The sequence below is a fragment of the Cygnus olor genome, chromosome 2 (assembly GCF_009769625.2).
Source record: "Cygnus olor isolate bCygOlo1 chromosome 2, bCygOlo1.pri.v2, whole genome shotgun sequence".
NCBI classification, from domain to species: domain Eukaryota; kingdom Metazoa; phylum Chordata; class Aves; order Anseriformes; family Anatidae; genus Cygnus; species Cygnus olor.
The window spans coordinates 61,586,333-61,603,993 of record NC_049170.1 but is presented as its reverse complement, the minus strand read 5'-3'; the positions used below and the strand labels follow the sequence as shown (position 1 = coordinate 61,603,993).

Here is a 17,661-nt window from a genome sequence, read left to right as displayed (position 1 = left end):
CGCCATCCTAGTTGTGTGGCAATACTCAGAATAACACAGCTTTGCATGTGCATATGTAAGAAATGGGAAGGCTGCTTTCCTCCCTGTATCTGCTTCTTTTTCTCCACTCCCCTTGTTCTCTTCTCACTGAGATTCTCCACATGTAGACTATGCAAACAACATTTCCAGACAATGAAATATATATGTTTAAAATGAAATCTAACAATTTAGAAGAGACATTCTAGTCTTGTAATAAGGGCAGCCAAGTTACCAATTAGAAGTAGCTGAATTTCAGTGCCTATGTATGATAATAATTTCCTGCTACCATTAGTAGTAAGTGACATGAGACTTTCACTGTAAACAGCAAAAGACACGTAACTTTTAAGCAGAGAAACGATCTCAGTGCTTGTCATATCCATTTTTCTTGAAATAGACACAGACATACATAAAATGAAGAGGAAGACAATGGCTTTAATGAATTCTAAGCGACAAGTGTACAAAATTGTTCAACAATTACTTGAAATTTGGGTGAAGTAGGGTTACCTGTGTAACAGAAAACGTGTTAATTTGTTGTGTTACAACAAATTCACATCATACAGCACACCAGCCAGGAGCTATCGGGAACTACCTCTGTGAAATTTAGTGGAGGGTTAGCAACAGGGTAGTTAAAAGATGCCTTTGTGAGAACAAGCCACAAGCAACACTAGGTTTGCCTTCTAGTACAGTACTCTCCTCCCCCTGCTAAAGGCATCGCTACGGGGGGTGGGAGGACTCACCACACTGTCACTCTGTGGCTTAGGTTGTTTGGTGGGATCCAAAGCAAAGATAGTATACTCAGAGAGAAAAGCAGGTTCTGCTATCATCCCGGCTAGCAGCTGTCATTCAATGCAAAAAGTAGGAAAATGAAAATAAATCAAGTAACAAGGTAAAGAACGTTGCAATATTCTACTAAATTTTTCCACACTTTTAAAAACATCATAAAAAGGAGACAACAGACACTGGTAAAGGCATGAACAGAAAGCACATGAACAGAAAATATGCATTAGATCACTCACTTCAGAACAGCCAAAATACAGTTTTGATCATTTAGAGGTATAAGAAACATACAATTTTAAAAAGTATCCTAGTCAAGCCCAAAACAAGAGTGTTTCAGGTACTGGCACTGATGATTTTAAGCTTCCGTGGATGACTTGTCTTCTGATACCACTTAGCCCTCTTTGCTCTCAAAGTTGTGCATGAAAAACTCGTTCTATCAGTATTTCAGTTACAAGCAATATAAATTTCATGATTTGTCTTCTCTACTACTGCTCTTATACAGTGGAATCCTAACCATATACAGAAAAAAAAACATTCCTTACAGAATTATTTGAAGTACTAGCAGACTATTGCTTTACAAAAAACAAAACCAACCAGAAACTGATTTAACCATTTGTATCAAGTCAGCATAGGAGAAGGGATTTAAATTCCATGAAGAGAAAGAGATTCTGGAATAGGATATATACATGTAATGTAATGCAACTTAATGGTGTAACAGGTTTCAAAAGCATTCCTTTTCCATAATTCTACTTACATACAGAAGTTTACCGCTCAACTTTCTTACAACCTGAGATCTCAGAATTTTGTTGTTAGCTGACTGAAACAAAACATGATAAGTTTTTTCATTCACACAATTTCAGAACAATTTTGTTTTATTTCAAGTTACTAATAGTATTTTAGGAATCAATTCTGTTACTAAAAAGTTAGGGTTTGATTTTTTTTTCAACTGCTATATTCACTCCAATGCTCTAGTACAAGCACTCAAATTCAGAGGAAAAATATTTTCACGTGTAAGATCTGGAATGCTACATGACTTGCAATTTTTGCATAGCAAAAGCTTTTAGAAAATGTGTTAGAATGTGGAATGCCTGGAACTGGAGGGTAGAGCTGCTTCATTTTGTACACGTGCTTCTGAAAAGATATATGCCAGAAAAAGAAATGGCAAATACTATGTATAATCACACAGCAGCAATGCTACAAGCAAGACTGATAACCTCATGAATTACAAGTATGTAAATTCTCAAGAACAAATAAAATGATGATGAAATCTTTAAGTCAAAGAATACTTTGTACGTTTAGACAACATCAGTTAATATGATGAAAAAACATTTCCAAAACACTCCTACATGTATCCAAGCAAATGCTATTAACCAAACGATTATAAACATTTTCAAAATGTAACCTATTTTAAGCTTAGATGAGTCACTTTCAAAACATGACTGTGGAGAACTTCAGGAATCACAGGTAGTTCAAATTACCACTTCATAGAAATGGTAGGCTAATGTTTGCTTCTCAAAATATTAAGCACTGAAATTTCCTTATAGAATTATTTTGCTTAAATTAAACTCCTTGCATTACCCAAACAACTTGCATTAAAAAGAATTCCTATTCATCTCCAACAAATTATTCTTCATTTCAAATTAAAAACAAATTCGGACAATCAGCATGTTCAGCTTCTGTGAATTGTTGTTTTCCGTCATCCCCTCAAGTCCATGACCACGTAAGTGTAACGAAGGTCTAGCAGGAGGCTTACCTAGTAAAGTCTTACACAAAAGCCTCACCCAACACCCTCCACCCACCCCAAAGAAAAACCAAAACCCCAAAAAACAAAACCCCCTAACCTTACTGGGAAGACAACAAAGAAGCTTAAGCAATAGGGAGAGTTAAATACACTCCAACTACTCAGTGGACAATTGACAGGGAGCATATGCAACTCCTCCATGGCAAGATCAGCAGAACCAAGCTATCAGCTTCTGCAAAGCCTAAAATACCTCAGTGCACAGTAATTACGTTTTTAAGAAATAAAAAAGCTTATGAATATGAATTTATGCCATACTGCTTGAGCTTGCAAGCACACCACTCTAGGGTCTCTATTGCAGCTAACAGTTTACACAAACAGTAGAAAGCAATTAACACTACTGTTGTGTTTCACAAATGTTAATCAGAAGCCTGGGGCAGGGACGCCACTAAATCATCTCAGCTTCACCTCGAGTGTTTAAGTCTACTGCAAAAAAGACAAGGCTAGCACAAAGGGGAAGGAACCAACCCTGCAAACACAGGTAGAAGACAATAATACTGTTTGAGGCAGAGCAGTAATCACCATACCAAAAAGAAAGAGCTAGGTATTTCCTTTCCAGTAGCCAAGAGCTAGCCAAGAGTTGAGTTTCACACTTCAAACAGCTATCAAAGGCAGAATACACTTAATCATGGTCCAAGAATGTTATTTCCTTAGAACCGGCTGTATCTTCGTATTAGAGAACTCATCCTCCATTCTCAGATGTTGGGTGCCCAACAGTGAAAATATTTAAGTACTTGCTCATAGCATTTTTGTTACTCCAGCAGGTCACTGTCTGCTTTGTTCTTACAGCTATATTACAGGCAGTGGTGTTGAATAAGTCCTATAATTACAACACCTAGTACTTTCCAAAAATATATATCCATTTTTATCTGCCTTTTTTTTTTCAATTTTTAATTAACTATTCAGCATGGCTTAAATATGAGCTGTCTACTTGTTTTGTTTGTTTTGTTTTTGTGGAAGTCACCAAAAATTATTCACCTATGCCTGGAAAAAAGGGAAGAAAAAAAATAGTCTTCCAAAATTAAACGCTTGTAAATATTGCCACAATTGATTTTTGTACTTCAGGTGGCCGCTCTGAAGGACTTCAGCGACTTCAGAAACATTAAACGTACCTACTGCTGTGCTAACATATCACTAACAACACATCAGCATTATGTGATTAATAATCACATAATGTTGCAAAGCAGTTGATGTGATTAATGTAACTATACAAGTTGGGAATCCAGTTGGGCTGAAGCATCCTGCAAACAGACAGAATGTGCAGACCTGTAATTAACGCTTTAACTAGCTTTCTCTAATCCTCTGAACACCATCAAATCCCAATTGAAGCTTTTTAGAGAAATCCTACTAAAATCTTTCAACATTTTATGCTTCCAACATGCTCCAGGGTAAATGAACTCTGTCCCATACTGACCTTTACCTCAGGCACCAAATTAAGGCTGTGATATTGCTAATCTTTTATCACAATATAGAATTACTCTGTTTTTGCAAATAAAATCTTACTCAGCAACAACAAACATTTCTACCTTTGAGAAAAAGTTACAAAGCGGTAAATTAGATAATGAAACCTGGAACACTTTAAGTATTCTTAAAGAACAATAGTTCTTTTGAAATAATCTTTGTTCAGAATTCTGGAAATCCAGTCTCTGTAGCCCTCATGTCTGGCCTCAGTTAAGCTGCCTTACTTGTTCTTTATGAACTTCCTGAACCCCAGAACCAAATGCTTTTGTACTGTTTTTGCTATTCTTCCTCTCTGAAGAATTACCATGCTCAAATATTCCTTTACTCTGATGACTCTGATGAACAGGATACATAGGCCAAAGTAGTTCCGAACCCTAGATCAAATGAGTTCCTTAGCAGGCTGTGAAATAAAGGCAGAATTTAACAGGGATTATAGTGCCACCAAATACCCTTCCTCTGAAGGGGGGGGACTAGTTTATTTAATACATATTACATATATACAACACTTGCTTGACTACCAGTGGCAGTAATTATTCCCTTTCAGAAAAAGGAAGCGAACCAGTGGTTCCATGTTTCAGATTAATCTGTTACTACAGAAACTTGTACTTTACTAACTGTATGAATTTGCATCACAGCACATGCTCATTTCTAATGTTAATGCTTAAATGCTTCTCTAATTGTTTGTGTACTGTTTTTCCATGTTGTGTACATGCACAGTAAAACAGAAGGAAAGGGATTATACTACAAGCTTGTTGAAGATGTAAACCAGTATTTATTCACCTAGTTCAAGGAGCTAAGGATGTCAGCCATTAGGCTAATGGTTTAGTTTCAACTCTTACTAAGAAAGATAACTCATTCCCCCATAGTTAAAAAAAAGTCCATTCCACCCCCAAATTTGGGGAATGCCGAAAAAGCTGTAAAAAAAAACAAACAGTAATTTGCTGATCTATCTATTTTATAGAAGGTTCATGCAATCTGTAACAATCTTTTTATGCCTCATCCCTCTTGCATTTTTGGAATTAAAATACTGGAGGAAGAACTCAGAAGTTCAAGACTTTTCTCTGCAATTAAAAAAAGCCCCAGAACCTGAGGGCACAGAACTGCATTTTCAGGATGAGTTAATACCTAAATCAAACAATTCTTTCCTGCTTTGTTATTTTGATAAGCAACCTAAATAAACCTGTGTATGCATCAAGAATTATAAAAATCAAGCTTTAGATAAGAACTAGACAGACTCCAAAATTCAGTCTTAAATTTGCATGTCAGAAAGAAAAAATACAGATATATCTGAATTACTGCTACCCCTGGATTGGAGTATCTATTTAGAAGTACTTCAGATTGGATGAATAAATCAAAGATGCAGCATTTACAAAGGCAGAAGACAAATTATTTCCAGTTTTACTTGTCCTGCTTTATTATTAGCCAACGCTAGAAAGATACCTCTATTAAATTTAAAACAGTCAATTTACAGTACTAAAGTAAGACTAAAAAGTACATTGCTAGTTTATCTTTAGCTCTAAGAAAAGCTACATATACAGTGCTCTGCTGTCACTTCCATAACACTTGTGAGGATGTGACTGATATTTGGACCTGAATAACTGCCAGGTCATCCACATCAAGCTATCAGTTGTTCCCTCTCAGTCAATGGCTCAGAACTAGCTTTGTTATTTTCTGCATGTGGTCCTGACTTGTAAAAATAACTATACTAAACCAAAAGAAAATTTTGAACTTCTAGGAATGATACTGAATATGATATATCTTCCCTCAAATTCTGTTCAAGAGTCAATGCAGTAACAAACTGAAATTTGAAAACCAAACCCTATTCTTCCCTGGAAAAGTCTGGAAGTAACAACAAGTAAGTTTTAATCATCCAAGGCTGTTTCAAATGACACCAAGGCCAACTCCGGAAGTATCTGATACACAAACTGCTTGAAGAAGTTTTAGGTAAGTATCAATGATTTTACTTTACACCCAAACCATATTTTACAGGCTACTTGCAAGAACAGAATACAGAACTCGACAGAATTCTGCTTTTTCTTTATACACAAAAGAAATTATGAGCTTCTCCGTAGCACTGCTTCTGTGGAGATCCTGGAGATCCACAGCTTCATTAAAATAGAAGCTGAAGGAGAAAGCAGGCAGGAATAAAATAAATTTATGCTAGTGTTCCACGAATGAAGCACACAAGTTTTTCAAAATCCCAAAACATCCCGTTAAAAAAAATCACTTTAGAGTAAAGCAAAAATGTTTGCCTGCACATTTTATTATAATTCTTTGATCAGATTAATGTTGTCTATTACAAATGCAATTTTTTATTCTAAAAATATTGTAAAAGTGTTGAGTTTAAAATCAAAGCTCTTACACATTTTAATATTAACATTAAAAATGTGAAAGTGTGGATTTATTAAAGACACACTAAAATGTAATAAGCCAGAGGGAGAAGATGTATACAAGAACCATGAAATACTGTACAGTTCTATTTGTTTAAGCTTTCTATACCAAAATGGTTAGCAAATATTCACGTACTACAGAAACATTTCAGTATATGATATTCTTCAAAACCATTCTCAGTACATTAAACATCCAACTTTAGTTCATTGTAACACCACTGCCAACTGTACATAAAAACATATGTATGATCAAACAAAAACACTGCTGTAAAAAGTGTCCCCCTTCCACATAATTGGGGCATGTATTTTCAGAGATAGTATATAATATCTGTCTCTCTTTTAAGCATCATAAATACTGCCACTGAACTCAATTTTATGGAAAGCCAATCCAACAACTACATTTCAAGGATGATTTGCTTTTAATTAGTCTTAACGCTTACGAGAAATATTTGGAGAAAGAAGCTTTCATGTCTTGATGATGTACATTTATCTTTATTTTACTAAAACTTTCCATTTGACGTAAAACCAGCTCTTACTAAAAAGCAGAGATTTTCATTCCCTTAGCACCTTCACTACCTTCTGAATTTTAATTACAGACTGTGTTTCGTAAGTAAAATTCTCCTAACAGTTCCCTATGTCAGGGGATAACTGTAAATCTGAGGTCACTTTAGTACTCTGTTTCCATTCTTAATCTTATTTCTCCATCTCTTTCTCTGTCTCTCTCTCTCTGATCATTCCAAGTGTAACCACTGTATTTAGAGCATGATAATGTTCTTCCAGCATAACTTGGCATGTCTTGTGGGGAATTCTTTGCTTCTCCTGTTTGTCTGGAAAAGCAGACTGGAAAAAACAGATTGGGGCAGTGTAAATTTAATGAAGCACTAAAAGATAAAAATCAACAGAAATGAAGATGATTGCAGATGCATTGACACATATAGGTAATGCCCAACAATATTTGGATTATTTTTTTTTAAATATTATGTTAGCAGAATGGTGAAAAGAGGTAGCATTTTTTTTTTTTTATTAAATCAACTGAAAAATAAGGTAAGCTGTTGGTGATACAGACCTTCTTCAAATCTGGAATAAAAGCAACCATCCTTAAAATTAAATACAAGTTTTTTGTTTTTTGTTTTTTTTTTTAAAAAAAAACACAGCTATTCTGAGTTTGACTCAATGTGAGAGTTGTATTTGAGCAGAAAAGCAGTTGGTACTTGTGTAAGTCATAACACTCCTCATCCCTTTTATTAACCTTTTCCTTTAATCATTTCCCACTGAAGAGAGGAAGATTTTTTTCATTTAGGCATAGGCAGTGTCAAGCCAATGACAGACTAAAACCAATGAACCAGTCACACAGACGAATGTCACTGTCTCACAGCTACATTATTTCACATTCTACTAAGCTTCTGCTGCTTAGAAGCATCTGAACACCTTGGCCAAATCATTCCTTTAACCTTTATCACATTCGTGTAGTTCTCACGTGGCAGCATGTAACTTCTGTACTCCGCATTTAGAAAAGACATGCAAGTTGCTTTTTCTGTGGAAAAGAAAAAAATGCAAACTCTCCTTTCTAAAGCAGTTAATTTATGACGGATGATGCTGCTTGCCAACATTAACAGAGCATCAGTTAATAGAAAGCCTCTCTCCAGGGAGAAAAAGAAGTCATTCAGTCATTCTATACAACAGTACATAAAAAAAAAATCATTAGAAAACTGAATATTACATTTCTAAAGCAAAAAACAAAACCATAAGATAGCCTTCCTTTTGTTTCTATTACCAGTGCAGGAATCAAAACTGCCAAGCTGTAATCACTGGTAGCGTTCCTAATAATCTAAGACAAGTTTCAGGTATAGCTGGTCATCTCCTGAAGAAAATGTAGTGTTAAAATTGAAGTGGATGGGCCCACTGAAAGAAAACAAATACTTTATATATATATAGTCTGCCTCAATTTACCTCTACAGCTAATAGGACTTGCCCAACTTTTCAAACAAAAGAGACAGGAAAAACAAGTTAATCTCTCTGGATGTAACTTCTTTCCCAGTAGCTTACTGAGTCTAGTTCAGCAGTAAGATTTTTAAACCTGGAGAAGGATTTAAAAGGTGTCTGAATGTAGGGCTTTAAAGGTCTGTCTCACTAATATGAAACACTCTGGGACTTAACCTAAAAATTAGACTATTCTTGTGTTTAAGTACACAGGAAATAGAGAGAATGAGGAACAAAAAAAGCATTAATCAGGGAAGCGAAGTCAGATTATTTTTCTTCTTAATGAAGCACTGAAGCTTAAAAATAGAGAAAATGAGTTTTCAACTGACCTCTTTGTCTGGAGTTAAGGAGCCTTCATCATTCTGATCTGTAAATGAAGATGTTCTACTTCTTTTGTCAGACAGTGGAGGGGACTTGGAAGGGGCCTACACAGAGATCACATATCAACAATATTCAGAACTAATTCTTCCACATCATAATTTATTTTAACATTCACTAACTATAACTTGTCAGTAAAGCCCAGGGTAGATCTTCCTTTTAAAGAAGCCACAATCAGTTTCACATACTATCTGTGAGGAGTTCTACCTCAATACAAAGTCTCCAGAGCAGAAAACATCATGGAACAGCCAAAAGAGCATGCAACAGAATTATGCTATTATAATTATATTATAATATTATTAAGCTATTTTGATCATTTGTGACCATGGTCCTCCTGGTCCAAATTTGAAACTCAAACTTCATAATACTTTACCATTTTAATACTTGTTTTAAGTATTAAAGATTAAGGCTTCAAAGTTTTGGAAATTGACAGGCATTTGATCATTTAAATAAGGAGTACCTTATCATTCGATAAAGAAATTAATTTTAAAAAACACTAGTCAAAATAAAATAGAACCTAAGCAAAGCAAAAGGGCAACAGAAGAACATGACACATTTTAAAACATCAACATGAACTTGTTGTTCCTGTTAACACTAAACATCTATTCAAAGCAATTTCACAACTCCATACTGAGCTAGGCTGCAACAAGCCAAGCCGACCCAACCCAAATGTAGCTTGCCAGCCTCATACTTCTAAATCTGCATATAAAACTTCAGTATAAATGTAGTGAACATTAAAAGATCAGCAAATTTTACATACAAAGAAATTAGTAAGATCTCTCCTTAGGTATATGCTACAACATAACCAGAACTAATAAAGTGTTGCCGTAAAAAATAAAAATCAGAACACCTCCTGCACTTTGTTGCAGTACCATCATTTAGGTTGTGTATATAAATTCTGCCTTACAAAACGTTTGTCTCAAGACCATGACTGAGCTGACTAAAACATAAATGACAGTACATCAGTCCACTGAAGAGAAATTACCCCAAAAAAAGTCAGTCTCCTGGAGAAAGAATGGAAGACATAGTTAAAGCCTACAGGTATGTTTTGCCAAATTTGGATAGTAATGAATTAAGTCCAGTATCATAGGAAATATATGGTTATACCAAAGTCAGTGACAGTTTACAGGCCAGACCAAATAGAGATAAAGTTCCCCCCTGAGAATGTGACTCTTCTCAAGTCAGACACCTGACTTAGTACTGAATAACCATTTGCCATGCCAGCTCTACGTCCTGCTGAAGAGTTTTGCACCAGAGGTATCCGTACAGTTTGAACAACGACAACAACCTGCTCACCCCAGTAGCCTGCTCTCCTTTTCTGCCCACCCTCTAACTTAAGGTCAGCCATTTACAGCAGGGGAACTTCTAGCCCTCACCATACAGAATGAAAAAGGTTTCCAAGGGTTCATCAGCACTTTACTACTAGATGGGGTATGAAGGTCTCTCCTCACTCTGCCCTTAATGGTTTTACAGTTGTCACCGCTGCACTCAGACCTCCTGACACTTCAGAGCCATTTCAGAGGCACTGCGCTTGGCAGCAGGAACAGTCGTTGCTCCCGTGTAACGAACAGCACAATTCTGAAACTGAAGGTGGGCAGAACAGGGGAGATGACACAGCCACCTAGAACTGCAGGGGCAGCTTTTTCTCCCCGTCAGCAGTTACAAACTGATGCGTCTGTCCTTCATCATGCAGGGGGAGAGTGCAGGCTGTCAGAGTCAGAGAGGTGACATCAGCTAGCTAACAGCCCACACAGAAAGGGGAGGCCCACAACGGCCTCCTCAGAATGAGCGTTCACCTTCATGTTACACTTGGAGAGATGCTAACCTCTGGATTTATTTAGGTCAGTAAATTTAGCCTAGGACACCGCAAGCCAGAGTACAAATGGCAAGCTTTATGTCCTAAAGAGGGGTTATCAATAAAGCAGAAAGGGTATGGTAAGGAAAGCCTCCCTGAGATGGGGTATAGGAAAGAGAAGAGCAGAAAAGAATGCAAATAAAAGTCTCATAGAACTAAGAAGTGCCGAATGTGTGTAAAACTTGGGCTGAAAATGTTTTGATAGGAAGCAGCTGATGGTCAGGTGATGATAGAGCACCCAATAAACTGAATGCAGTTTATTTACGTATCTACTACAAGAATGGGAACAGAAGTATATTCCACACTCTTTGCAAGACTCCAGTGCATTTTACAGACCTCAAAACCTTCTCCCTCCTTCCTTGTTTACAGAAGCTATTTTGAAATGAGACACAGGGAGCGAGCAGATTGCCCTGTTTCGCTTTTAAGAACAAATCTAACTTCAGTTTCCTTCTAACAGTACTGGAGATCAAATGAAGTGATAGCAAGTAACAATAAGTGACAGAAAACTAGACTATTTCACACAAAAGGAAAAATCAGTTCTCATTTTCTCTTTCTGCCTTCCCATTCACATCAACCCTTGAGTTACGTGACCTGCTCTACCACAGCACAGCGGCCTAGGCGAAAAGTATCACTTATCGCAAGCTCTGGCATTAGGTTGCATGGGACCTGTCAGCGCCAGCATCAGCGTTAGCTCTGACAGCCAAATGAAGGCTGTGATATATTAAACCGCTGGACATGTGTGTGGGGGAAGAGAAATCGCAACCAACTCTCTCCCTTTCCGCTGCACTGGAAGTTCCACACCTACGCCAGCTCCACGCCACTCTGAGCCGCCGCTGACAAAGACGGGCTTTCTTTGGGCAGACCCCAAAGTAATAGCTAAGGGAGGGTTTAAAGCTGAGCTAGACCAGCCAGACAACGCGTCACAGACGGAACACCCCCAGAAGCACGGTCCCAGCCGGACAAAGGAGCGGTGCGTTGGGCCAGTACCGCAGGAACACCGCACACGCACACACTGAGTTATCCAGGCACGAAGCACAAGCGGGCACCCCCCGCCCCAAAGGGGAAATAAAGCCAAACCCACCCGCTCCGCAGCTCCCTGCGGCTGCAGGGGGGCGGCCCGGCGCGGCGGCGCCTGCTCCTCGCTGATCTTCTGCTTCAGCTTCTTGAACATGGCGGCGCGGCGCGGCCTTCCTCCTCCTCCTCCTCCTCCTCCTCCTCCTCCCCCCGCCGCCGCCGCCGCCGCCGCCGCCCCCTCCTCCTCCTCCTCCTCCTCCTCCTCTCGGCCCCCTCCCCGCAGCAGGTGAGCGGAGGCGCTGCTGCGCCTGCGCGGCCGACGTGGAACCCGGCGGCCCGGTCGCTACGGGGCGAGGCGAGGCACAAAATGCCCTCCACACGGCTTCTCCCGCGCGGCGCGGCACCGCCCCGGAGGGTGGGGCCTTAGGGCGCTGCGCCCGGTCCCGGGCGGCCTGCAAGCCTCGCTTGGCACAGTGCTGCTAATTAGTTTATAAACCCAGTCAGCAGCGTTCTGGCAAGTGCATAGGGTTTATAAGCCCTGTGGTGGTCAGCAGCAGTTCCACACACTTTTCTATAGTGCCTAATTGTCTGATTTCCAAGTCTGACAGGAAAACAGTTTTTGAAGCTGGATTAAAACCTTTCTGCTGATGCAGTCACATTGTTTTCATTTTGCCCCCAGTCAAACCTTCTGAGTACTATTCCATTTGTACATTATTAACAGATCCGTTATGAATAAATTATTTTTTATTTTCTGTTTGAAACTGGCTCTTGGCAGCCTTAGTTAAAGCCTGTGGCACAAGCTTTTGGCTCCTTGCTGGATGTTTTTGTGTGTGTGTATTCAGTTAGAGTATTTAGTGTATTTAGTATTCAGTATATTTAGTTAGTATGTGTGTGTATTCAGCAGAGATGCAGAGCTGTTCGAAGCAGCTGCCACTCATTCTCCAACACGGGGATTACTCTGAAAGTTGCTGTGTTGCCAGTGATTTCACGTGAAGGCCAGAAATACATTATCATATTTGCAAGAAATACTGAGCCATGAACTTCTATATAGCACAGCAACATACTATGAAGAATGCATTTGATAATCACAAACGTACAGAAATGTTTTCACTGAAATACACTGCTGCCATCTATAAATAATTTGAGATAAATATGTATACATGTACATTGATCCCCCAAAATAAGTAAGATACATCCACAGCAAGAGAGAAAGAGAGAACGAGAGAAAGGAAGAAAGAGAGAAAGGGAGGGAGGGAGGGAGGAAGGAAGGAAGGAAGGAAGAATAAAAATAAACTTTTTCATAATTTTTTGTTACATGTAAGAAGAAAAATTACTTTTCAGCAGTCTATTTAGCTGTAGATAAACAGAGGCCAACTGTGATGCTTTTCTATGGGTGGACTTGGCAATGGAGGTATAAGGAAGTCTCCAGGACTAGGAGGGCAAAAATACCTGAAGAGCATTCCACAAGGAAATGAAATAAAGTGGGTGATTAAGTTTACTGCTGCTAGAAAAAGCAAAAACGCTCTACTTCAGTCAGTCTCTTTTCCATGTAGATATGACATGTCCAGGATGGCTGGACAATTCTCAGGTTAGCAAGCGAGAGACCCTCCACTCTCCCAGAACATCTGTGATTCTCTCATATCTATGTGCTCTGTGCTGGCTCACATTCTCTTAAGTGTCTGTAATTAAACTCTAATTTTAAATCCAAGTCACTAAATGCAGCATGTGAACTTGATAGCTAGATGCATATTAAAAGGAAACTAGTTCTTACAGCTATCAGATAAAAAAGCAAAGCTTGTAGCTGCTTTTTGTCTTGTAGAGTATTATTATCCTAGTGGGTTATCTGAAAAGATATCAATGGGGCAAGAAAAGTCTTTCTTCCTTTCTCTCAATGTTTCTCTCACTGCGTCTTTTACTACTGCTGCCGCTGCCTTCCCTTACTTTTGTCAGGTTTCTTCTTTACATTTTTATCATTTATAGCTTTGTTCATTCTTTCATAAAATATCTCCAACCCAAATAAAGCTCTGTATTATTTCCTTGGAATATGCAAAGTCAGTATGTTCTGAATATACATCTTTCAAATTTTGAAGATATATATGACAATTTCAAAAACACTTTTTTAAGCCTTCAAATTTTGTAGTGCCTGGACAAGTTTGATTAAAACATATTGCAATACACAAAGAATTTGCTCCGAACTCAGCAGAAGTCCTGGAGGAACTGTCTGAAACCACATTAACTCCTGTTCCTTCTGTGCGACAAAGTCCCTTATTCAACTGAACAGTACTTTATTTCTAGAAGGGCGATCTGATTTTAATAGATCTTTCTAGTGTGTGAAGTTAATAGTAGTAATTGAAAGTGAAGATTTGCCTTTCCTTTTTCATCTTCCTTTAGTACACCAGTTAACACAGACCAAATGACAGTTCTTTGACATTGAGCTGTCTGTGAAAGATAAATGTATATCTGCAAACATTTCTGGTACAGTAGATAATTAAGAACAAAGGTCTGTTCCCAATTGAATCTGTAGCAGTTGTAAATGTATCTCTGTGGGAATGGGAACAAAGCATTAAAGTAAAATTCTGCATTTTCATAGCAGTCTAGACTTCTCTAATTGTCAGCGACAGTAGCCCGCACATCCCTGCAGTCCCGTTCCTCACCTTGTGCTCAGGCCAGTGCTTGTCAGACCTTTCCCTCCATTACTGCTGTGTGTCGATCTTGCAGAAAACTAAACTGACAAAAGAGCAAATAATTTTCTGCTGACTTACTGTGCTGAGTCCCCCAAGTACAGAAGCTGCTGCAGGAGAGACGGAGGGAGACAGAAGCTAGCTAGGTTTGCATTGCCAGAGTTCTTATTTCAGATTGCTCAGGAACCTATGTATGGTCTTTGCTGAGCAATTGGCTTCATCTTAAACTGAAGTCATCCCACTAAGTGCTATTTCAAGGTTAGCTAACAAGCAGCTCTTTTTCTGAAAGAACTGATACTACCTCAGTCAGTAACTATCTTGGCTGCTAATGATGGTTGGAGTATTCATGCATATGGCCTCTAGGCAGTCTGACCTGATTTTCAAAATGCTCTCTTTAAGTTATTGCAGCTTTCTGGAAGTCACAAGAAAGCCTTGGGCATAAATGATGAATGTGGCTTTTCAATACTCTTTTCCACACCCACAGTTCTGATTACATTGTGAAAAATGTATGAATTTGCTAAAGCTAGTTTTTTCAATCCAGCTGTCTATCTCAAATATGGGAAGACATAAAGCAACATAACGTATCATTTCTTACAACTTTTTTATGTTGATTCATATTTTTCGAAAGGAGGTTTGCCATCAGCAGTGCTTCGATTTTTCTTTACATCAGCATCATGTTGTTAAAATAATGTCTGATACAAAATATAACTATTACTGGATCATATTTGACATTGAGGGCATTACTTAAAAAAACAAAAACAAAAACAAAAAACTGATAATAAAGTAAACATAAGCAGAAGGAAGCAGTAATCCAACAAGCTCTGTCCAGGGCTGCTGTTCTTTACAGACAGCTTATGGAATGCCACATTTTGTAATAAATATAGGAGCAGTTTTACTCCTACATATAAAATTTAAAATATTAATGTTGCTGTTAAAGCACTCATACAGTGTACAGGTGCATAGGTAATAAGTTTTAGTCAGGAAGTATTTTGATCTTCAGCACAAAGGTTACAAACAACAACACATGATCTGATAGTGCAATGAAAACAGTGACAACTCATTGTACAGCAACCTACAGAATGGGGAGAAATAGTTATGCAAGGTACATCCTTTAATTATATTACTGTGATTAGAACCCTACCAATCTTAAAATGGAAGCTGGACTTAATATTCAGAGTGCTTGCCTAGCCTGATTTGATTGCCATTTTCTTTCGCATCTAAATGTTGTGACTTTCAACTACCAGCAGATGTCAGTGTTCTAGAAGACTATGACTGCCTTTGTAGGGTCATCGTGTTATAAATGCGAAATTATATCAACGATGGGATGAGAGTTTTAAAATGTCCAGAACAGCGAATTGAAAATAATAATAATAATTCTACATCAACCATATAATTCTTATGCGTACAAAGTATGGGCTGCTCTAAGTAAGCTGCTGGCTATCAAATATTACATTTCTTTACGATGTGGCTGACTTGATAGCTGCTTAGCAAACAGTCTATTTTCTATTTGTGTATTTCCATGTTCACCTATGGTGCCCTGTTATTGGTCTGATCTCAGTGAAGGGAAAACTGAGCAAAAAGGGTCATCAATAGCCATTTGATTAAAGATAATAGTGACTTAAGGAAAAAGATTCGTGAGCATGTTGAAAATGCATAAAGCTATGAGAAGATCTGTGCCTGAGAAAGCTGAAAGGCAGCCTAAAGGCTGCAGCTGTTTAAAAAGACAAGACAAGAAACTCACTCTGAAAGTGAGGAAAAGCTGACAGGCATTGCTGCTCTGTACCTTGGGAGGGAAAAGAAGCTCTTTGCTCTAGTGGGAAAGTTGTTCAGAGATCACATTTCATGCCACACACCTCTCTTTCCAGAAGTACAAAGTGCAAGCTCAGGCACTGAAGACTACTAAGAACCACTGCAGTAAACTGATTCACTAGTTAGGACTGCAGGATGAGGAAAAATATTTGGATTTATTCAACTGAGTGATCATAAGTGATCTTTTTGTGAACAGGAATAGAAAACATGGAGATTTAAAAGCAGGGGCCAGGATTTGATCGTGCAGAAGTCTTACTTTCCTAAAACAAACAAACAAACAAAAAACATCCATCATTTTACTTCTACCTTGGTTAAGTGGCATTCCCTTTCTGCTTTGTCTAGGATGTCAAAACTTTTCTCTTAGCTTCCATTTCACTTTATTTGCTGTACTGCTTTTAAAATCTCTTGATGCCACAGAAAGGGAGCTAATGATGCTATAAAACAACAGACCCTTATGCCAACAGTGATGCTAGTCATGAGTTCAGTTTTAAATTAGCTGGCAGCAGATTCTCACCTGACTACTTTCATTATTATTTTTGCAATTGCAATATAAAAAAAATCCATATGGGACCTTATATGTCAAAAGAGAAAAGAACTTGCTTCTGAAGGCAGTTTCTTTATGGCAATGCAGTGGGCTGGTTTCAAGGAGACCTGGATTTGATTCCCAGCTCTCCCCCTGCCCTGCTCATTGACCCTAGGCAAGCTATTTTGAATTTCTGTGCTTCTGTTGGTGTTTTAAACAAGAAAGTGATGCTACCCAATTTCTTGCAAGCACACAGTTAGTTTTCCTCTTTGCTTTTCCAGCAGCTGGTACAAAGGTCAAAGGAATGACTGCTTATTCAGATGCTCTTTAAGAATATCAATATGCACATTCATAGAACAGAATTATTTCCCTGCTAGGAATTTTTTGATTCTGTGATCATACTTCTAAAACCACATCACTGGAGATGCCGCACAAAGCAGAATTCACTGCTGAGGAAAGTCACTGAGTCATAAGAAGACAGATCCTTACAGAGGTGTCCTGAATAACATCTGCAACTATCAAGGTAAGCAACTATTTCAGAGCATCAGGAAGCATTTTTCCCAGTTACAGTACTGTATAATTTGATAGGTTGTTAAAGAACTAAAGAACTAAATACACCCAACCAATTTCAGATTAAGATAATATCCTAGTACTGCCATATTGTTGCTTGAGTATAGTCATACTCTAAATCCCCTACTAATCTTAGTTTTCAAATGTTTTGGAGGGAAATGTTTCTTAGCCTCCTTTACTCCTTTTTCTAGCTCCCAGGATTTACTGCAAGCCTTGCCACCCACTGAGCAGGGTGAAATATCTGGTTGAAGAGACCAGCCTGAAGGCTTCAGGCCTGAAATTCCTTTCATGTCTTACCTAATTCTCAATGACAGGCCCATAGGGCACTTCTACATAGAGAAGAGTTACTTTCCTACCTGGTGAAGACAGTGAATACTTTATCACCTCTGCTGAACTACTGCAGCAGA

The 17,661-nt window shown here is 38.3% G+C and overlaps 1 protein-coding gene across 6 annotated transcripts in view; it reads right to left on the bottom strand.

Annotated features, from left to right (window-relative positions):
• The window catches only part of GOLGA4 (golgin A4), a 63,814-nt gene extending 51,767 nt beyond the window's left edge, over window positions 1-12,047 (bottom strand). For 4 of the 6 annotated variants that reach the window (XR_005816904.1, XM_040547631.1, XM_040547632.1 and 1 more), the window contains exons 1-3: window positions 11,739-12,047; window positions 8,754-8,849; window positions 756-854 (exon numbers count right to left, since the gene is read on the bottom strand). Coding sequence is in view for 3 of the 6 variants with exons in the window: in XM_040547631.1 (XP_040403565.1) it covers window positions 756-854; window positions 8,754-8,849; window positions 11,739-11,828 (285 nt within the window). In the remaining 3 variants the exon portion in view is untranslated. The remainder of the gene's footprint in view (window positions 1-755; window positions 855-8,753; window positions 8,850-11,738) is intronic. The other 2 variants (XR_005816905.1, XR_005816906.1) reach the window with 2 other exon arrangements.
• Window positions 12,048-17,661: the final 5,614 nt, after the last annotated feature.